The sequence below is a fragment of the Enoplosus armatus genome, chromosome 18 (genome assembly GCF_043641665.1).
Source record: "Enoplosus armatus isolate fEnoArm2 chromosome 18, fEnoArm2.hap1, whole genome shotgun sequence".
In the NCBI taxonomy this organism is placed as follows: Eukaryota; Metazoa; Chordata; class Actinopteri; order Centrarchiformes; family Enoplosidae; genus Enoplosus; species Enoplosus armatus.
This window is the reverse complement of record NC_092197.1, coordinates 5,197,749-5,221,851: the sequence shown is the minus strand read 5'-3', so window position 1 is coordinate 5,221,851 and position 24,103 is coordinate 5,197,749. Positions and strand designations below refer to the sequence as shown.

Below are 24,103 nucleotides of genomic sequence, written 5' to 3'. Positions count from 1 at the left end.
CTTACAGAGCAACCAAATTCTTACCAGCAAGTTGAATGGTCACCTAAGCCCAGCAAAAGATACAGTATATAGTAGTAGCAGGAATTAGCAAGTCCTCCACCCATTGATGGCATTGTTGTTATTATTAACAAGTCCACCAGCCCCTCCTAACTCATTTCCATATTGAAATCTGACCACAATGCCGGCAGAATCAAGATAGTGAGAAAGCTTATTATGACCAGGTGTAAATGATCGGATGCAGATCATATGTTAATACCAGGTGTAAATGGGGCCAACAGGCAGAGAAAGACAGGCAACAGGTAGGCTGGACAATGAGCCACAATTCACAACGGACGACCTGGCAGGGAACTGGTGGAAAGTGGCCGGTGTATATGCTCGAGAGCTGATTTCGGGATTGGGAACAGGTGCACAAGTGAGTGTGGCAGTCAGGTGATGAGTGAAGGCAGGAAACACTGATGACTTTGAGGACTAATACCTACTGCAGAGCAGGGAGGGAATAGCAGGCTCTGAAATGAAACTTTGTGAAACATCATTTCAATTCGATAGCTAGATTACATGTTGTAGTCGTCAGACCCACTGGAAAGGAAAGGTATGAAATGTGATGAAATTAGCACACAACGGAAGACCAAAACTGTTAAACACTGTTAAACTGAGTAGGAACAAAGTTGTGAAGCAGGCCAAGCTCAAGTGGACCTGAAATATCAGTACAATCACGAGGGGGGTCCTTGGAAGAAGAATTTCTCTGCTGTAAGGGATCATTAAACTGAAAAACTTTGAAAGCCCTTGTTAGAGAGGACCAAATTCTTAAATAATGATGATAGTCTCTTTTTTTAATGTCCCAGGGAACCTAGACAGCTTCAGTTTCCTGTAATGAAAAGAAGAACTGGGAAATGCTACCACTTATGTGTGATGGTGATGAAAGCCGGAGCTTAGTAGTCAAGGCTTACAGGGAGAAACGGAAAAGCTCCGGGGAGACCAAACATTCCATATCGTGTAGGGACTGTACAAAACCTTGTATGGCCTTTTCAAGACCTCTCCTGGCTGTTTTAAATTCAGGGGTTTTGACCCGGTGAAGGCTGGCATGCATAATCTATGACACTGTCCTCATCACGGAGTGCCTTTCCTGCTTCCTGGGGAATAGATTTTGTATCCCTTGTGTAAGATATCTTTCTCAGTCGCAGACAAGGGTGCTACTGTTCTGCTCTGCTGTAGCTTACAAGCTCCCTCTCTTCTTCTCTGCACTAACTTTTCCTGAATTCTCTCTGTCTGTTATGTACTCTCGCCACTCGTACTACCTCTTTGTCTGCAGTGTATCACTCAAATTGTATACATCTCATCACTAAGCCATGCTTCTTCCTCTCTGATTTCCATATGTCTTGTTTTCTCCCTTTTCATAAAACTTGTGCTATCTCAAATCTACATCTCTGTGCTATAAATCTGCTTCTTTCTCTGTGGCATCACGTCTGCGCTCCACCCTTGTGCCTTTCTGTCTTCATTTCGACCTACTTGCATTCCGTCTTTTTCCGCGTTTTTATCTTCGCCGCACTTAGACTCTGTTGTCCCACTGTGTCATCTATCACCCGCCTATCTTGCTCATCATCTATCTTTTTTGTGTCCTCCCTCTCAACACTGCCAATCTCTACCTCCTCATTGCTCTTTCTATCCTTTTCAAGAGCCATCCTTTTGGGTAAGCTAACACTTCATTTTGGTTTCATTTTGACAGGATGACTTCACAACATAGATCCAGAACTGTTCCTTCGTGTTTATTGGTCTTATGTGCCTCTCTATAGTGCCTGGCTGAAGACAGAGGACAGAGTGTGACAAGTGTTATTTCATGTTTTCGTCATCTTCTCTTTATTACTGATTTCATTTTACCGCTCCGAGCATTTTTTCCCTTTGCAAGCCATTTGGACCTAATTTATTTCATATCTTCTTACTTTCACCTCTCCCTAGGCTCGCGTCCCCGCGACTGTGGTGATCTGTATGCCAGTGGTCAGAGGGAGGATGGCATCTACTCCGTGTTTCCTGTTCACCACCCCGCAGGCTTCCAGGTCTACTGTGACATGACCACAGACGGAGGAGGCTGGACGGTGAGTCAGAGGAAAACACACGCACGTATTACAGTTGACACACACACACACAAAGCTTTTTATCTGTATATGTGTCTACCTAAAATAGAAACATTCACTCAGTCGCTTCATTTTAACCATGGTTATAATCAAGATGAAAATGAAAACAAGGAAATTAAAGGGAATTGAAGGCCTTTTTCGCTGTGTTTACAAATCTGCTTTTATTTACTAAATAACCCCGAAATAAGAACGATTCACTGAGCATGAATTTATGCAGCAGCAGCATCAGTTCCATTTAAATCACCTTCATCCAGTACATGAGACTCTACACTGTTTTTCTGGGCACCTGCTGTGATTACAGTTGTACTGCCTTGGGAGTCTCATGTATCAATCCGAAAAGGTCTCATCAAAGTTTTATCACAGAGGAGCAAAGAGATCTCAAGCACAAGTTTCATGTGGACCTGAAAGCAGTTATTTTTCATGAGACAAAATATGACAGAATATTAATTAGTCATATCCTAGTGAGAATGTCAACAGGTAGAGTGCTGAAAGAAAGAAAAATGAATAAAGAGGAGCGAGACAAAGAAAGCCAACAAAACAGAGCGCTGAGAGACACAACAAAAATGAAATAAATCTAATAAATCATGGTGACATTTTAGTTCAGGTCAAGTAAACTGTGGCATAATCGCAAGCGTAGAGATTCAAAACCTGATCACATAACATAACTAAATTATGTAAATCTAATATAGGTGCTGATGCTGAGATAGCTGTCCTGATATAAAGACAGGATGACTTACAGTACCGTACAGGCAAGACAAAATACAAGGCAGCCAGCTCATAGAAATATAGCTTCCAGTTTTTTTTTATATGCAGATCAAGTTGTCATTGTGCTTCAAACTCAAACAAAGAGAAACTGTTTCCGTGATAGCTGGCGAATGTCTGACCTGTTTATGTTTTGCTTTTGTAAATCTTGAATTCTTGTCTTTGTATAATAACATTTTGAGAAGATTTTGTATTCTAAAAAGGTAATACAGAAAAAGGTACTTAGAGTGTCTTTAAGTGTGTGTTTTTTTCTTGATCAAACATCTGTCAGTTGTCTGGCCTTGCTAAAGTAAACATAGTTGTATAAGTGAGACTGTATACTGGAAGCACTGTGTCTTTTGGGAATGAGAGACAGCGAGGTGAACAAACATTGACACAGAGTTGTTTGAAGTTATATTTGGAAGTGTGGTTTAGATGTATTTTACTGTGAGTGCACACAGACACACACACACACACACACACACACACACAGACACACACACACACACAGCATCTCACTGGTTAGAGCCATTTATTTCCCTTTGTTCTGAAGTGTACTGTAGCAGTCCTCAGGGAAAGAAGAGCAGTTCTTGATAGAGAACTGAGGCCCTAAAGAACCCTCACAACACAATTTTTACAGGTTGTGACCTGTAAAATCATCCAGGGGCTGATTTTGAAATCTGTCCAAAACTATTCAGGGGTTGATTAGCAAAATCTGTACAATGAATTGTTATGGAAATAATTTGTGTTTCTTTCATATCATGCAAAGTGATGCAAGAAGCATCATGTTCCACATAAATCTACTGCATTTAGTCACAAAATCAAATCTGTTACCTTGTTTCCACTTGTGGGTGTGATGCCGTCTTGTTGACAACATTTTGAGGGATAATTTAATACTTCTTAGGATGTACATTTTAAGGCTTCCTCCCTTGAATGTGTGAAATTGTTAGAAAGGTGTAAAAATGTCTCCATATTTTCAATAAAAATGATTTCTCAAACCTGTAAACAGCTTTGCTAGCAATCTGTAGCTTCAAACATGCAAATTACAGACATGTAATGTATGTCTGTGGTTTCTACTATTCTGAACTAGTGCTAGCATTAATGCTTCTACAACAGTAATTTTCAAGTATAATAATACTACTTATAAGAAGATGAAGCATAGCAAAACTAAACATGTTATTATCCCATTCTGCCCACTTTATATTGCGCGTCCACTACAAACAGTACAGCACATATCAAACTTCCAACTCAAGTCTGTTACTTTTACATTGGCATGGCAGTGAATCGTGCATGTATGTGTGTGCACTTGTAAATTGGTGACTAACTGTGTGAGATAGGCAAGGTCGTACCCTCCTATCATCAAATAAAACCAGACTGTCAGAGTGACAGAGTGCTTAGCACAGCATGATGGAATAGAGCTACATACAAGCCTGTCAGTCCGTAAATGCTTATGTGTGTGTGTGTGTGTGTGTGTGTGTGTGTGTGTGTGTGTGTCTATGCATGAATTAATGTTTCACAGAAATAGCTTGTGATTGCGAGCACGCTTTCATGTCAAAGTTTTACTCCCTTTTCTTGCGATACATTAGTGTTAAGTAACGGCTCTTTGCATATTGTCCTATAAAAGGATTTACATAGCAGCTCAGATTGAAGTGATAATGTAGCAGTTACTTATCCCGCATGGTGTGTTGAGCTGATTGTGATAATGCTTGAGCCTCATTAAGAGATCAGCGTGGTGTGATCCAGCAGGGGCAGGTAGGTAGACGGGATGCTTGGTGAGTTGAGTGGCTTACTGTCTGTCTGACGGCTGAGTTTAAATAAGGAATGAGCCATATGCTGCCACCTCATTAGCATACTTTGACATACCATGGCACTGTTGCAGAGACTGCTGCAGACACACTGAGGGATGAGCAGGTTACTTAGAAGAGGGAGGGGACAGAGGAGAGGAGAAAGTGTGACTCAGAGGAGACAAAGAAGAGAGGGCCCGATAAAAACATTAGAATCTGATGTGGAGAGAGAGAGAAAGTGAGACATACAGATAAAAAAACACAATAGGGGAAAAGCAATTTCATTTTTTTCCCTATGCTCCAAAATGCATTAATTCAGATATGGCCTGTGATAAAAATCTTTCTGTTTTATTGTATTTGCCGTAAAAAGGTAGCCCTTAGGGAGCCTCAGGGATAATGCAGCTGTCTTAAGTAATTGTGACAGGAAGAGACCAGAACTCTAGATTTAGATGTCTATCAGCAGAGCATCTGTCAGTGATGGCCTTTAGGAGGACGTTTGTTCAGTCTGTTCGTCTACATCTCTATACTGTATCCACATTCACTGGAGCTCACCAAAGAGTTGTTTTAAATGTGTGGGTGTGTTAATGCGTGGGTACACATGCAGGGTCTGTGGTTCATTGTCACAATGCCCAACAAGGTTTCCTTTAGTTTGAAGAAACTGTCACAAAAATCCATCAGAGGCCGTCAGCTATATAGTTTTCTATTATCAAAGAAACTATTGCATATTGCATAATGCTCTGCATGCTGCACAAACAGTCTAACCCAAACCCAAACCAACCACCCACAAATGCCACAGTTTGAAATTTTATGAATGTGAAATGAGCTTTTAAAACCTGGCAATTCTGGTATAAAACTATACACTGAAAGATGAGGTAGACAGTAGCCATTTTGATCTGATCATGCATACTATGAACTACTAAATGCTGTATTTCTACATAAATTATAGTGCTGACTCGTCAATAGTTTTTGCAGAATGGTTGAAGCACTAAGATGGAACTGTTTGCCCCAGGGTTCGGGAAAAAAAGACATGGCCGTGTGCCACACCTGTCAGGTGGAGAGATAGAAAGAAAGAAAGACGCAGGGAAAGAATATTAAAGGAAATGTATGGTAGCTCTGAGGAGTTGTTGTTGAGTAGAGGGATAAGAAAGATGCATCGACAGTAATGAGTATAGCATGCTAGCCAAGTTTTCTTGGCTGTATGGATACAATGGTAATGCAGACTATGAGGTGCCACTGACATCACTAAAATCACATGAATATAGGGAAGAACATCCTCTAGGGCATAATGACTCATAGATCACAGATAAATGTATGTCTATTTTTTTCCCTTTTTATGTGAAGAAGCCAGACAAAAGTAAAAATAAACAAGGGGAAGCAGTGGAGGTGTCTAAGAAACTCTTTGGCTACCGTTTGCTAGCTATAGCTACTGATTACACAATGCCAGGTGTTTATTATTGACCCATAAGGTGTGCCAGATGACCAGTTTTGCCAGTAGAAAGTGTCTGCTTTATGGAGCCGCACATTATATCAACACAGAGATAATAAATAGCATAGCGTACTAAAATATGGAGATTGATTCTGAGCTTACAGTCATTTCCGGAAATTTAAATTTAGGCACAGCTGTGCATCCTGAGTAGAGCTGAGGTGGGTGGAGTAAGCAGTAATCACTGCAGCTAAGTGTAATAGGCTGAGACACCATCCTGTCAATCAAAGCAAACATGACCTTAAACAAACTTCTCCTTAAAGTGAGACTATGTGACTTTTCTAAGAAGAAATAACAATCTTCCTTAATCAAATGAAAAGTTGTATTCATAAGCAATATAATGCACCACATCCCACTTCAATACGCTCAGGTGTTTTTCCACTACAGCCTTACATGGTCTGGTATGACCAGTAGCTTATGGTGGCTAATGTCAGCCAGTATTAGCACTCTTTAGATAGATGCTGTGTAACTGGTGAGTACATTCGCTGACTTTACGACTCTTGTTCTACTTGTGATCCTATTACATACACTAGCATGTCAGTGATATATGCATTTAATGCACTTGTGGCCACAGGGGCATAATAGAATAACTCCCATCACCAAGAAACACATAGGAATTGTGACTTGAAGCTATTGAGACTTAAGCTTGTTTTAAAAGACACACACACACACACACACACACACACACACACACACACACACACACATTATCTTCCAACAACAAAATACAAAAAACTGAAATACTTAAAGCTAAAATGAATTAGTAGACACATCACCAGCATCTCCACCCATAACCAGTAGGTGGAAGAAGTACTCAGATTCTTTACTTAACTAAAAGTACCAGTACACACTGCAAAACTCCTCCACCTGCAGCAGCTGTGCAAAAATACTTTGTTACAAGTCCTGCATTCAAAATCATACTTAAAAGTGCAGAAATATTATCAGTAAAAGTCCTCATTCTGCAGTAAAATGTCCCCTGTTGCTGATATATTATTATATGTTTGATTGTTGATCCTGATGCATCGATGTGTGAGCAGTGTGAAATACTGGATCATTTGAACAGTTATCAAATGAATGCAGTGAAGAAAAACGTATTATTTATTATTTACTTTTGAAATGAAGTAGAAGCGTGGAAGTGTAAAGTAGCACAAAATGGAATTATTCAAGTATAAGAACCTCAAAATTGTACGGTACTTGAGTAAATGTACTTAGTTACTTTCCACCACTGCCCAAAACTCATAACCTCCTCACAGACAGTTTTGGAGGAAGTACTCAGATCCTGTTTGTGTAATTTCCAGGTGGAGCAGGGTCACATTTCCTGATGTGTCATAGAGTGTGAGATCTGCTATGCTTTTGCTGACACTTGGTAGATATTTTGGTATTATTCAGTCTTTAAAAAGGTTGAGAGAAAGAGAGAGAAAATACCTTTTTGGGTGCACGATTATTTTTCAAATTTCATGTACAACTAATACCTAAGTACATTTACTCAAGTACGTAAGCATGTAAGTACAATTTTTTTTTATGGCACTTTATATTTGTACTCCACCACATTTAAGAGGGAAACATTCAACTTTTTACTAGTTCGTTTTCGGATTAAGATTTTACATAAAGAAAAATATGATAAACTTATAAAATCCAACACGTTAAATTCAGTGGTTTGACTTTGGACCTCTTACTAAAAAGCAGTGTGCAGTTGGCGCTCTTTGTCACATTTCAGACGTCCTTGAGTTGTTGGCAGTTCCACCAAATATCATATTATATATATATATATATATATATATATATATATATATATATGTGTGTGTGTGTGTGTGTGTGTGTGTGTGTTTGTGTGCTGTGCATTTTGTGAGAAAAGTTGGAGGGGTCCTTATCACTTCAATACAGTCTAAGTCATTAGTGTCCTTCAGTGTCCATTCGAAGAACTAATATTGAGAGAAGAGAAGACACATTAGTACAGGTTGATGTTGATGGTTGTCAGAGGAAACTGGTCAGTATTTCTCCACTGCCATAACTCACTCCCTGGAGACTGTCTGACCACAGAGGTAGGAGGGATGATGGCAGATAGGACATAAAAAAAGACCTGTCATTACAAGGCCCCAAGCCCCTTCAAAACACACATGAAAACACACACACACACATCACACACTCTGTGGAGAAAGAGTGTACTGACTATACCAAAAAACATACATGTAATCAGAGAAGCATACAGTAAATGTGCGTTCATATGTGCTTACAAACCCACCCACCCAGCCACACACACATACTGAAATATGTATATACACAAGCCCCTCACTCAGATAAAGTAATCCTTGGGGCATGTGGTCTACCTGTTTCAGCAAAGAGAGATTTCAAATGCCATTTAAATACAGCCTCACGGCTTAGGGTAATGTCTTCTATTATTACTATTTTATTTGTTAAAAGGAAAGGACTAAAAATGACCGCGGCATAAATAGTGAATGAGAGTGGATATATCAGAGTGCAGTGTGGGGCTGCATTATCAAATGGTGCTTTTATCAGAAGTACTGCAATCACTCTCAAATATTCAATTCAGCTAAGAACTGAAATGTAAAAGTTTTAGATTGAATGTACGATTGTGTGCATGTTGTATCACTCTTTTAGAGGCTTGGAGTGCCTTTTGAGCATTTCAGAGTGTACGGTATAGGCTTTTCAGTGTCTCTATCTGGCTCACAGGCTCTTCAATATTTCATCTCTGTTAGTTTATTGGTTTGGAAAAAAAAAGAAATCCAGGATGGATATTTTTTCCAGTTGTGTCTTATCTGTAAATGTTTTGTAAGGCAGGGAAATTGAAAACTTCAGAGTACAAACTTTTGTTCAAAACATAATTGTTTTCATAATGTTTGGATTCAGTGTACTTGACTGAGTTTATTCACATGTCTTTTTTTATCTACCTTTTGGGACAAGAATGCAGACATCTATTTGTGCCCTCATTAATTGGCACGAGGAAACAGTTTATTGTGGAGCATGAGCTGTCCATTGGTAGCATTATCACAGGTAGTGTCAGGCATGTCCTTAAGGATACGAGTGCCATTAGCCGGGGCTGGGAGCAGGTTATGGGAGGAAACAGTAGACAGCTGTGTGAGGGCTGCTTTAAGAACATACAGTGATTTTATATTTTCTCTCTGTTACATGCAAAGGCACACAAATGGGCCCCCTAGTGAGATTGCAGCTGTTGGAGCGATGTATGATTTAATGTTTAAAAACCCATAAAAAGCTTGTAAAAGCTTAAGCAGTCTGGTTTACTGCATTTACATGCAAAAGAAACATGTTACTGTGAGAACACATGCTTTTACAAGTTAGTCTGTGTGCTAGAATAGTCAGATTACTCCTAAACCCCTTTTTACATTCAGCTGGTAAGTAATCAGATTTCCGATCTGCTCCCTACCACATGTCTGAACCAGTTTAGGCATATTTTGGTTTACAGTTTACATTTTCTGTATTTTGTTTACTTTTTAGCCATGCAAGTAGCGCAGCTCTAGGGATGGCAATATTGGATGGTCGGACATTTTGTATGTATATCCATAGTTCCCAGAGCATGAATCCTAATGACTTTGGTGATCCCCTGACCTTTCCTCTAACACCTCAAGCAGTTAAAAATCTTCTCTTATTCAGTGAAATATCTCAACATCTATTTGGTGAATTTACACCAAATTTCATATCTATAAAATGAATGGCAATACCATCAGCCTCAGTTGCACTTTGTATTTAGTGCTAACATGCTACACTGTATGTTACACCTGTTAAACATTAGCATGTTAGCATTCTCATTGTGAGCTTGTTAGCATGCTGACATTAGCACTTATCTCAAAGTAACTCTGTGCCTAGGAACAGCCTCATGGAGCTGCTAGCATGGCTGGTCTTGTTTTCTTAAATTTTACAAATAACCTGCTGTCAGTTGTGGAGATTTGTCTTCTCTTTAGTTGTTAACAGATTTTTATTTTAGTTGGAGTTTTGAGTGATTATTTTGGATATAATTATGCCCATCCGTTGTGAGCTTTCCTTTTGTCCTGCTACACTGCTACCAGTGTCTTTCTCTATACTGGGTCTTTGTCATGCCCATGCACAGATTAAAAAAAATGTTTTAAAAGCCTTAGCAGAACTCTACCTGTGTTAACCTGCTTTCTCTTAATCCTTTAACCCAATAAGGAAAACCAGGTTTCTTGTTTATGATGTTTCAAAAATCAGGTTACTGCTGAAAGCCAGGAATAATCTTTTTACTTAAGTACACGTAAATGCAGAATTATGTTTGTGTGTGTGTGTGTGTGTGTGTGTGAGAGAGAGAAAGAGTGTTTGTGGATGATTGTGTTCTGTTCTTGTTTGCTGCTGCTGTGTTCAGGGCACATCTGTCTTTCTGATAGGATTATAAAACATTCACTAACAGATGTTTGCAGTCCTCTTTGAAGATAGCAATTCTGCAGACTGCTGTGGATTTATGAATACTTTCATCAGACAGTGTTGAATTTGTCACCATATCATCAATATTCTTAACAATGTAATCAAATTGTTAGCAATTCCTCTGCCCGTCTGTTTTGATCTATTCTAAGTCTATGACAGGAGGTGTGAGGCAGCTTTTGGAGCAGATTCTGTTAGCATCAAAGCTTGCTTCATTTATTTATTGTAAATATTCCTTTCCTTTTGTATTTCAGCATTGTGCTCATTATATATATATATATACATAGTATATGAGGAAGTATATGTTTTTCTTTATTTCTGTATTTTTTCCATTTCTTTATTCCGTCTGTCTCTCATGGCTGATGTATTTATCACTCTCTGAAGATGTTACCAATTATCTTCAGTTAGTCAGTATAGAGCAGCGGTACGAAGTGACAGCTGCTGCCAAAGCACCAAACATATAAACATAGTGTGCGCACAGTGTGCACATGCCAGGAGCTAACAAGCTATTGGCACATTTTCTATTTTCCACCCAGTCACATGCCAGATTGTAAATCTCCCCCAATCAGCTTCGGAGGACATGTGTTGATTCTTCCCTGCGTTCTGGTCTGTCAGTCAGGATGTCCGTCTGTGCATGCTGTGGGCTCCCAGTAGTTGACAGAAATCCTGCTGAAGAGCTTAAGGCAGCTTGTTAAGTAGTCTTCATCTACTGCAGAGATTACAGGGAGCTTAATGTGATCATGCCAGCGCAATAGCCCTTTAGCAAGTGTTGGGTGAGATGGTCGTTAAGGATTGGAGATTTTCTTAGAAGATAGAATAGCTTACGTGTAACTCAAACGCACCATTTACCATTAGCAGCTTAGTGGATGCTTACTGTGTGGAATTTATTTATATTTACATGCCTTTTTTCTGATTCTTTGCTGCATAGTACTTTTTTTTTCAATAAGCTACAATGGGGTTGCTGTCTTGGAACACAGGTCTCAACTTTTCTGAAGAACTGTCACAGAGTTCCCTTGACTGGGGAGGCAGAGTACAAGAGACTTTTAACTGTCAATACTTAGTTCATGGCGCCTTGCTGACACAGACACTCTGACAAAACATGTTACAGCAACCACTCTCCCCCTCAAAAGTACTTCCCTTCATCTGTATGGCCTGTCTGCCTTTGTGCTGTACTGTTGTGTTACCATGCATGAATAAAAAAAAAGGCTGGTGCAGAAAGTATGGGGAGAAACAGTTTCTGATGGTTCAACTTGACAGGACTTGGCAACTTTCTGATTCAAAAGTGGGAACAGTAAAGGAAAAATATGTCATTAAAATTATAGCTTTTTATGCCTGGAGATAATTTGGGGCTCTTCAACATCATCAGAAAACACAAACAAGTATAATGTTTACACAGTATAATGTTTGTGCATAAGCTTACATTTTTAGGTTAAGAAAATGGAGCTAATGAACTGAAAGATAAAAAGAAGGTGAGCATATAGGATATATATTTAGCAATTTGCGGTTTGCCAGCTGCTCCTCTTGGATTGACTTGTCTACTAACTCATTAACACACACACATAACCATATTGTGAGCTAACGCAATTAAACAAATTCCTTGTATCCTTATATATCTGCTTTGTGATGCATTTCTTACAGTAAATACGTGCTGCTGCAGAAATTGTGGTGATTCTGAAAAAGTTGCCTCTGAGAGATGGGTTGTTTAGGCTTTGTGGAGCATGTAGAACAGCGTGTATAAAGAATTAATTACCTAAGAGCTGCAAGGAAAAGGGATAAAGTAAAAAATACTGCAATATGGAAAAAGACTGATGGAGAGTGCGTGGGCTACAAGATGAGAGGAAGCTAAAAGAATAACTGTCCCAGAATCACCCTTTACTTTAACTGTACAGACAGTGAACACAAAAAATATTTTGCAATACAATAAAATAGCAATAAATAAAATCTTAGTGAAGCTTATAATTGGTATCTGCCAATGCAGAGTCTGTCCCAATACTAATATTTACTTAAATGTTGATTTAACGTGTCTGACACATTGAAATAACAGTTGCAGCCTACTTCATCTCACAGTAAACAACGCAATTTTCACAAGCTATTTGATCCAAATACAGAAGGTCAAAACCAATACATTTATAAGCTTAAATTATTGATATGATATGACTGAAAATTTAACTGGGAGAATGGGACTCCTGAAATTGATGTGACGCAATCCGCTAGAGAGAAAACTCTTGTTGGAAGTACAGAGACACTCTGTCCACTTGTGATTGCACAGTGGTATTATTTAGTGGAGGTTCTGCGCGAGCACAGATGCTGGCTTGCAGAGAGCACACAAACCCAACAACAGACACATTCATGGCCTGTCATCAAGTTCCTCATGGAATTAACATTAATTAGCAACAGCTGATATGATCTGCTGCCATTTGTCATTTTAACCTGTGAAAGCACCGTCAAAAATGAGATGCTGTTACCTGAATGTTTTGTACACTGCTCTTTGTTCATGATAATTGGCGTCATAGCTTAGCGAATCCATGCATCTTGCCAATCTTACTGTTGAGCTAAGAGTCGCTCACAGGTGCTCCCAAATAATGTTTCACACAATAATTAATTAATAATTAAGCCCGGCTGTGGTAAAGGAGAGCAGAGCTGCAACACTCGCAGGCTGAGATGGCAAAACTGGAAAGAAAGGATTGGATGCTGATGGACTTTATTTTAGCTGATATGGACCCATTAAAAAAGGCCTGGATCGGCCCAGACACCGATTGGTTTGGGACATGTCTAGATTGCAGTGGTGGAAGAAGTAGTTACTCTCCACCACTGCTAGATTGTGCCACGGAGTTATTACATTTTATCAATATTAAGTAAATAAAGAATTGTTGTGTGTTAAACAACAAAGTAGCAGGTACAACATTAAAACAACATTTGCAATATTTGGAACCTTTTGTGTTTGACTGCACTGGCGTCCATTAGCTATTATTATTGAGTTTGTTTTTGGCAGACTAATATGAACACATGCTGTAGCCACTATTGATTTTTTAGGTCATTTTGTGGATGGTTCTGTGGCCTGTTTTACGTTGTGAAACACTGAGACCTTGCTCAACCCTTTACTAAAAAGGCTGCTGTGTCACAACTGAAGTGCTCGTTATGTGTATGGCTAGAAAATCACCTGCCCCCCCCCCAAACAGAGCAAGTCTGTGAGCTTCTGACCTTGACAGAAACAACTTTGATGTCAGGCTGTGCCCTCTAGCCAGACATTGTGTGTGAGGATTTGTCAGTTGGGATGTTAAGCTGCGCCCCAGTGGAAATGTGTGTGTTTGTGTCTGTGTGTGTGTGGGGGGGGGGGGGGGGGGGGTGACACAGTAGTAAGCCCAGGCTCAATAAAACACAAGCATTTGAGCCACAGTATAAACATGTGCAACTGTAAAGTCCATGCATGCACATTTATAGACAGATACACTCTGAAGTGGGAAGCTGACTTTCTTTAAAGGTTGTTTTGTGGCGCTAACAGTATTTGTTTTGCCCTTTCCGTTCTGCCACAGTGCCGACCAATGTTGGGGCCAAGTTCTTTATGAGTAACCATAATGAAAGAGTCAGAACAGATTGTACTGTCTGCTCATCTGCCTCGTGGCTGCATATTTCTGCATGTTCTTCACTTACATGTTATCAGTGATAAAACAGGCCAGAAGCAACAGAACCTTTTCATGGTACCCACAAACTTCAACATTAACACCCACACGCTTGTACATGCAGTACAGACATACAGTTACAGACACAAGCACACACACACTCACAAACATAAGCAGTTGTGCATGCGCAAACACACTCGTGTTATACAGAGTGTCGTACGGAAATTCAGGTGAATATGACCCTTTTGGCTTTCCATACAAACACAGGCATACATGCACGTTTACACTTGCAGACATACGCACACATGCAGTATAAATACAAGAATGCACATGAATGTTTACATGAACACATACATATAAACAAAGGACAGACACACATATATATGTATCACATGTATATTGTCACTCTAATGGCATTGCCACCCACTCCCAAAATCCCATTCTTCCCTCCACCTCCCAATTTGGAGCACTGCCTTTCCCTCTTGAAACATGTGAAAGGAAATGATTGGTGTCTCTGTGAGCTCCATGTTTCCAGGGGACATACACACACACAGATAGACCTTCAGGGTCAACCTGCAATTAAACCTCAGAGGGGCTCTCCAGTCTTACAAGGATGCTAGACATGGAAGGAGGCAGGGCCAGCAAGACAAGTGTTAACCCTAATCTGAACTGAACCGCTTGCTGGTTAACCTGCTGCTGTAGAGTACTGCTTCATGTGACCACTGGCCAGTGATTCACAGTAGCAGTTACTGCTGGTACACTGGTGTCTCAGGTTTCTCTGTCAGAGCAGCGCTAAGATGAAACGTTAGCTGAGGCATGAAAGCCAACTTCAAGGATGTCTGTTGACCTTAAATACCAGAGTTACCAAATGGAAGACTAAAACTATATCTAAATTTAACTTATGGGGTTTGTCTCGTAATTGTGCTTCTTTGAAAAAGTAGATGGGGTCTATCTGCATCAATGGAACAATGCTAGTATGAGAGCATACTGCTATTCATTCTCTGTTCTTTCCATCTCCAGTCACTCAGACATCTTTGTTCTGAAAAGCCACAGATGACTTGAATAAAAATTAGGAGTTGTCAGTGTCTACAATCTTTTCATAAAGACTGGCTGAAGTCTGACACATCTGTTTGGCTTTTGATGGTGTACATTTGTGTTTTATTTTAGGTTTCTTGTGATTTATGGGGTTGAGTGGGCACTTTTTTGCAATTTTCTTGCCTCCTAAACTGCTGCTAATACAGTGAGTGCCAGGGGAGCGAGAAAAAACAATTAGGGATGGATGAAAAGGAAAACCTCATTTTTAACATAGCGTTATCAATTTGCAGTCTTCTCTATTTCAGCTAATTTGAAATGTAGGGACGAGGAGGGGTAAGAGGAAGGAGGGAGAAAGATAAGGAGGCTGCAAGGTTATTATTGCAAGGAATTTAGTGACATGAATGAATTTAGTGACATGAATGTTGTCATTTTTTTCAACCCCCAGTTGGCCTCAGTCGTGCTTTGCTGCAGTGCCTTTACCAGAGAGTTGGTATTTTGCTGAAATCTTTGACGTAAATCTCGGCAGTTAACCCAGGCAATCAGTAGAAAACACCAGCTGCAACAGGGACAGGCTCCCTCACAGTCCTTGAGTGCCCTGCTGACATATCAGTAACATGATGATGATGCATTGTTTGCACTGTCAGATGCCACATCCTTTTTCCCAAGGTCTCTGAATTGGTTTAATCAGGACATCATTGCAGTCAGTGAACACACTGAAAACACAGAAGAAATGTCTCTACCAAAAAGTAAAGAGGTACTCTACCAAACACTGACGTAATGTCTTCCTGATGTTGTTACCACTGAACTGAGATGGGTCATATTATAAATGAATAAGTGTGCTATATTGGGGCATTGCTGTAGAGTTTTATTCATTGTTTTATCATTTATGTGTGCATTTCCTAAGACACATATTCAAATGACTTAAAATCTCAATACGTATGTCTGAAATATCCCTGAGATCTTATTTCATTCAGACTATCCTCATTCAGCTGTCATGCCCTGTGACTGAGTGCACATGATGCCATGTGTTAAGTATAGTAAGTAGAAAATTTAGAAAAACAACACCCCTGTCACTGGCTCCACTCTGACATGACAAGATATCAGTATACAATGTTAGGACTGTTTTATTACCTCAATTACAGACTAGTTGACTCCACTCCATCTGTGCATTAAGCTGTTCGGCAGCATTGCACTTGTGAAAATGAGTTATGAGGGCTCCAGCCCCGTGTATGAATGATTGATAACATTATATACACTGTATACTATACATTAATATTGAAATCTGCAGCAGTAATATATGCCTATCTACTAGATAGATGCGGAAATAGCACTAAGCTGCAGTTTCAATTCTCAAACCACTCAATGGTTTCTTATTAGACAGGGGATACAGTTTCCTATACAAGATCATTTGTAAATGAGTAACACAGGACTACAGTAAATTATTACTCATGTTAATAACAGTCAGTCACAGCGTCATATTAATTAGCTTTACCTTAGATTCAGATTTAATATAAGGAGACTAATTCTGTGGAACTGTCGAGTTAGATTCTCGTGTCAGCTTAAGGAAGTATAATCACGGACATCGTTACAGATAGCTGGGACACTAGTTTCATCGTTTAATGCACTGCGACTGAGGCAAAGCCTGTGAGAGTCTTATGCAACAGCTGATACAAATCCCTTTGTTTCTGTATGTTGATCATGCAGCACTCTGCACACGATAACACGCGGGAAGGGGGGGGGGGGCGGGGGGAGAAGTAACAAATGTCAACTGTATCTTTCAGCTGCATTAAAAAAAGACTGTAATGGTGTGAACAGATTTAAGGATAAGTGTGGTGATATAGAAATCCCAAGAAAAGACCTAAACAACAATGAAATGATCCTACTTACAAGTTTTGCCGGGTTCAGACAGGAGGCGCCGCTGCTTCCTTTTGGCGCCGCTGCTTCCTTTTGGCGCCCATGTTAACCAATTGGGCCATTCAGACAGGGCTCTGCGGCTGGCTCACGATCTACAGCGATAGTTTCGGCGTCTGGTCTATTTTATTTTCACACTGATAATCGATGACAAACGATATAAATGATTTATTTTATGTGAGATAAATTGTCTGATTCTGGTAAAATATACATCTCATGCTTGCCATTGACCTCCATATTTGTCCTAAAACTATTCAAAACATATCAATGAGCCACACCTTCATTACTCTGAACAAGAACACTTAAGTAAGTATTTACAGCAGCAGGACTGTGTATGTGTGAATGAAGCAAAATACAATATTGACTTCTGTCTGAGTAACTTTTGCTTAGAAACTACAGTGCCCAGCTGTTTTGGGAATTTATTTAAAACTTAAATTTTTTTAAAGCCAATTTTATCTATATCTCTCTATATATATATATATATATATAGGCAGATATTAGGTTATTGCAGATTTATTGGTATCTGTGTTTTTGTTGTTGGCTGATAAGTAACAGCAGTATAGGAAAGCCAAACTAGGTTTGAGGATATTAAGAAACAGTGTCACCACTGCATAGTCTGTCCACCAGAGAGCACAGACAAGTTGGCTTTACACTGTAAAATGTCCCCATCAATATGTATCATGGTCACAATTTACAGAATAAAAACAAATCTGAGGGATCCATATCAAAAATGTTTGTTTATGTTGTGTGTTTATTTAAAAAAAATCCAATATATCATATCGTGTTTTTTAAACTCCTAAATATCGACAATTGTTAATGGCCTCCAAAATTCACCATCGTTCAGCTATAGACAATCTGAAAAATATAGAAAACTAAATATAGAAAAAAAAGCAAGACTTATCATTAAAGGAGTTTTAGCTTCTATCTTGTCTTGGATGTAGTGGCTGAAAAGAGATGAGGCTCATGCAAGAGACCTTTGGAAACTTTGAATGGGAAACCAGCAGGACCCACTGGGTAGAAAGACCTGGAAATGCCAGAGAGTTGAGTGTCCTGAAAAAGACTGCTGAACTGATGAGAGGAAGGGGCTTGACTCTGCCAACATAATTTAGGTTTGAATTTCTGGAATAAGGGAGGAAATCAATATTTGGAATAATGTTGGAGGAATTCAGAGAGCTCCGATGAGGAGACTAGAAATCGAGCTTCTTTGAGGATAGGGAGGAAAATCCCCACAATCCCTAGATGGTGTTGATAAGTGATGATGATACAGTAATGATGATTAAGATGATCACAATGGAGACAATTATGAGGATGAAAAAGATGAGTATGAAGATTTTGCTACTGCTCTGCAGGATTTTCTTCTTTGTCTGCGTGGATGTTAAAAGCAAATATGGCTGTTGGTGCCATCTGGTACCTTATGGTATGTTAGGGGATTAGTCACGCTGAACATAAACTGTCTAAGGGAATTTCCTTTGTCATTTCAACATTAACAAAGCCTTCCAACTGCGAGTCCTACACTATTTTCCATCTGCATGCATTTCTTCTTCAGGAGCATATTTCCAATTTCCCTTCATCCTCAGCCTGACACTTGGAATGTCTTTTAATGGATGGAGTATTTTATACACATACTGCACACGTGGGCACATACACACACACATACACCCACACGGCTGAGCTAAATCGCTAAATATTTGCTAGTATTTCTTTTGTTTCTCATACTGAAAGGGTTTCTACACACACCATTGCTTTATAGAATTTCATGATTCACAGTGCAGAAGAAGAAGAGCTATCTCATCTCTCTCTCCGTGTATTTAGGATTATTGTTTTATGAATATCATCTCTTTCCTGGGATTTCAATTAAGGATGCAGATTCCATGGCGATTTGATTCAAAGTCAGTCAAGATTTAATGGATTCCTTTTATTAGCTTCCGACAAATTGCCTTCTTAGTGGGAAGAGAATTTGCATTATTCATTTGTGAAGGAGCAAGCATTTATGAGTTCATTTAGTTTAGTTCGAGATGAGCTCAGCGACCAACAGTGGGACGTAGAGTGACTCATCACAGCGGAGGATGAAATGCTTGGTGTGAGATGAATCTCATCTGACCCCCGACCTCTTGCTTTGCTGTCTTGGCTGTGTAGGTGATCCAGCGCAGGGAGGATGGCTCGGTCAACTTCTTCAGAGGATGGGAGTCCTATCGCGAGGGATTTGGCAAGATCACTGGTGAACACTGGCTCGGTAAGTGGCTCAGGTGTGTGACTGTGTCTGTGTGTTTGGCAGTGTGTGACTCATGCACGAGTACTGTGCTCTGCAGTACAATGGCAGGCCAAATCCTGGAAAGTAGATTTTTACACAGTATTGTCAACTTTGGTCAACTAGCTGTTGCTGTATTTTGATAAGAAGACTTTCTAAAAGAATTACCTCATTAACAACATAGTTACAGCCACTATGACATGAAATCACAAGTACAGCTCTCAAACTCAAAGCAGAAAGAAGAAAGTGATGAGTGATGGAGCGAGACAAAGAGACACCCAAAGAGGGGCAGACAGAGAGAGATTAGAAGACTTTGACCCCTCATATCATCATTCAGTAAAAGCTGTTGTACTGTGACAATGAAAACCACTTCAGTGACAGTAACAAAGAATATTGCAGCAAATTAAAAAATGGATGTAAAGTGCATTTTATGAGAGCTGTCCGTTCAGCCCCACAAAATCACAACACACGCCAAAAGACCAGCAATTCAATTACAATATTTTTATTTTTCACATGACAAACAACACAACAACAGTATATTTTCTTCTTCTTTTTTTTTTAACCCTACAGCTTTTCAACTGTCGGCTTCTGTTTAAAATTTGTATTTTTCAAAGCATGCTTGTCCAAATCCTTGTATTTCTTGCTGGCAGCATGACACATTGGTCCATGCCTCCCCTCAAATTTGACAGCAAAAGAATGCCAACAAAGAATGAATTCAAGTGTGAAATTATCAACTTTTCCAAAGCCAAATTCCCCGTCTTCACACCACTTCTCATTAGATGTACCAAAATATTTCTTCTTGGGGGGATACTCTTCAGCTCCATCATGGTCATTCTTGTGACTCAAAAGATAGCTGCTTTCTCTGGTGAAGTATGCTTTTGTGAACAGCGATGACACCCACAAAATATTCAGTACATCTTGATTGAATTAGACTTTCATATCGTATTTAAAGAGTGGCCTTGTGGCTTCTTTTTAATTGGCCTGACATTTGTTCAGTTAGCAGGAGAGCATGCAACAGAGTCCCAAAAGCACATCTCTCACATCAGGTGGGAAGTATTAAAATAGACAACCTAAAAAAAGGCACATATGAGGGTGAATACAGGGCAGGTGACTTAACTAGAAACAACTTCAGCTGAGAGGTTTGACTCTGTGGCAACATCTAATCACTGTTTTCACAGACATAATCAACGTCTCGCTGGGATCTCAGTACTTAATTGGTACATAATCTCAACTATTATCCCAGTATACGCAAACATCCCCAGTGACGTGCCTCAATTCTTTTCTTTTTTATATAACGTCCAGTCCATCACGTCACCACAATTTCCTACCGTCTACGTATAGAGGTGAACTGTGCTAAACATATATGGAGAGATCTTTGTTCTTTAAACACCGGACTTCTGAACCATTAGCCACCATTCAAGCACTCGCTCTTTTAGTCTTGATCCCAGAACCTTCAGGGCTACTATACTCCCGCTTGCCACATGTCGTACATACTTGAAACAGTGAAATTGTGATGGTGGCGAGATGCCTACCAGTGATGACTCAACACATCAAACAAAGCTGATAGTGGAAACAACTTTGCTTAGAAACTTCACAAAACCTGTCATTAAACAAGAAAGTTCATTGCCCAATCAGCAGTCATGGGGAAAATATTGGGATAATACGCTTTTTCATGTTCTTATGAGTGCATTACTGATCACCAAATCTGGACTGCTTACACAAAAACACCAGTCCCAAAAACAATAAGCATTTGCAGAAATGTTTTTTTCCTTAGGACATTTGGCTTGAATAGCAGAGTGTTAATGAGCTATCGCCATGGTAAGTCTGTGTAACTTTAAAAGCCTCTCATCACAGCCTGCTCAGCCGACTGGTAGAGTAAGTGGAGCTTGAAGAAGTCTATTTCTATAAAAGCACACACTGGGTCATGGTCAAGGTCATGGACGTGCTATACCACAACACTCATCAGCGCTCTAGATTAAAGCACTCTTTGACGTGCACACATACATACACTATAGGAGCAATACTGTGGACATCATTAAGAGTCTGTGGACAGCTCAGCTTGCGGGCATGCTAAATATTGTACACATGGCAAATTATTTGTTTCATTTTGTGTCTCATCTCTGTTACTATTACTTTTATTACAATCAAATCAAGAAAATGTTTCACTTAATCTTATAAATTACAAATAAAGGAAACTGAATTGTAAGTATATGATATTTAGATGGCCATGCACTCACATACTCACTCAAAGCTAACATGCAGTAGATCCTACACATACCATTTCTCCACAGGCTAATATAATTAATAATATATTTTTAACATATATTAATAACAGTAATTAATAATTCACAATATGTAAATAACATTTGGGACTGCTGTTCTGTAATTCTATAATGTTATCTGAGCCTGCATAGTTTTGGGTTCTTGGCCACCCTTCACCACTCTGTGTCCTTGCTAGACATAGGAATGCTTGTATATACTATAGAGTTTGCAGAGTTTATGTGAATTAATGGAGATCTAGGTCTATTTGCTGACCTGAGGCCATTACAGAGTGCAGCCCATAATAAAAAATGTGGTTAGAGTGCCTGCTAGATCTCCCTATGGTATGCTGAACATGGTGGGAATATGGAAAGCTCAGGATTTAGCAGACTGAATATAAATGAGACGGCAGGCTACTTTGAACCTTTCAGAGTACCCTTGCTCATTCAGGGTTTGCTGTTGTCTCGTCACCCCCATCATCGATTACCCTCAGGGCAAAAGTGAAAAATGGATCCATGTTTGCCTGCAGCATAGAAAGAACTTCAATGCAACTACCACCTCCAGACCAATATTGCTCACTAATGCCACCCGCCACCTCTGAAGATCTGTGAATTTCTCATTATTAGTTAATTGATATGCAGCTAAATTCTGATTTCATTTCATATTTTTGCTAGATGTATTATACTTCTAATAGTATGATGGTAGCGGCAATAATGAAGAGGTGAAGAGTCGTGATGAGAAAATGAAGAATAGCAGACACAGTTTTAGTGTTGAAAGTGTCCACCTTCACTGCATTTAATGGCTCCTAAGAGATGTATGTGTGCAGGATGACACAATCACATATGTGAGAAAATTCTAGCACATTTTATACCACATGCGTGAGGCACTAAACTTAATTTAGCACCAGAAATAGGGCCAGTTATGAGAAAATCAATTAGGATAACTTTTCATTTGGCACTTTGGCAGCTCAGGTGTCAATTAGTTGAAAAGCCTATAGAATTTAATTGGAGTGTCAGTTCTATCAAGAGTAATTGCAATAATCTTTCTCACTTGGAAAGGAATTTGTTCTACTTCTATTTATCAAACTGCTACAGTAGCATAACACTTAAGACAGTGTGAAGTTATTGTTTAATGATGAAGGTATAGTTTTATAGTGACTCATGGGTAATGATTAGGCCTGCAACAGTTTCTGTTTATATGCGGTGGGTTGCTTGCTTTGACGTCAAACATGAGTCTTTGATTTTTTTCCCCCTTTCCTCTTTAAATTGAAGGACATCATGGGGTAGCAAAATTGATGAGACATGAGGACTTTGATTACGTAAATGTAGAAATGAATGGTTTCTGCTTTATCATGGGTGGCACGAAGGGCCTCAAGGGCCTTCATTCGTGTCCAACTGTGTGTGGGGGGGATGCGGGTTATTCGGTGTGATTAGAAAGACCTTGAAGACGTGCTCTGTTCCCTATATCACATGCGTGCAAAGCTGGTTCTGTCCATCAATTGGAGACACTGCATCTGACCTGTTTAAGACATCTCATCATGTGTTATACAACGCCTTTAGGAGATATAAGCTGAAGCCAAAGTGGAATAGTTTTTGGTATGTCCGTGACGATGTCTACATGCTGTACCAAGATCTTCCCTGATACATCAGATTTGTGTTGAATAAACCATATAACCTCAACTTGGGCTGATCAAGTTATCCTTTTATTCATCTGTTAATTCAAATATTATCCTGGTATACACTGTTTACATAGAATTGCTGACTCTCCTGCTATTAATCACACTACTGTCACTTTACCTTGTCATTTTGGGTTCTTGTATAGTTTCTATTTTTTATTCTATTCTTATTTGAGTTGTATATACCTCTTGTTATTTATTTCTTTTTACTTTCTCTATTTATCTGTATTTATTGCTTTCCTTGTGCTGCTGCAATAACTAATTTCTTCGCTGGGTTCATCTTATCTTATCTTATCAAAGTGAAGATTAACCAGAGGTTTTCTTCCTTAATCACTCATCTTCAGTTATTTGGAAACACTTTATGTCAAGCAAGCAGATAGCAAATAGAATTTGGGCCTAAGGCTCAACAGCAAGATATAATTTCTGCATGCTGCGTGTCTAACTGTAAAAACATATTGCTGAATAATCTCTCCCAGAGGAGCATGTTTAGAGAGCATAAAACTGGGTCAAGGCAACGCCATTGTTGCCATCAAATCTATTAGACACCTGGTCTCCAAGGCTGATGTAGACTTGTCTACCTGTAATATAGGTCCTGAAACAGTTTAATGCTGTCCCAAAGAGACTAACCTAGTTTTCCAGATGGCCTGTTACAATAACATACCTTGGTCTGTGGTGTTGAAAGCAGCACTTAAATCCAGCCGGAGAAGGACAGACAAATTGTCTATTGTCATATTCATGTATGTCTCTCCTGGCCTTGCGTCCATAAACTGCAGCTATAATTTATACAATAATTGTGTACAAACAAAAA

At 39.4% G+C, this 24,103-nt stretch overlaps 1 protein-coding gene across 2 annotated transcripts in view; it reads left to right on the top strand.

The window, feature by feature from the left end:
- Window positions 1-24,103, top strand: part of fibcd1b (fibrinogen C domain containing 1b) — a 91,125-nt gene that overhangs the window by 41,892 nt on the left and 25,130 nt on the right. For both annotated transcript variants that reach the window (XM_070924699.1, XM_070924698.1), the window contains 2 exons: window positions 1,954-2,090; window positions 19,250-19,346. In XM_070924699.1, coding sequence (XP_070780800.1) covers window positions 1,954-2,090; window positions 19,250-19,346 — 234 coding nt within the window. The remainder of the gene's footprint in view (window positions 1-1,953; window positions 2,091-19,249; window positions 19,347-24,103) is intronic.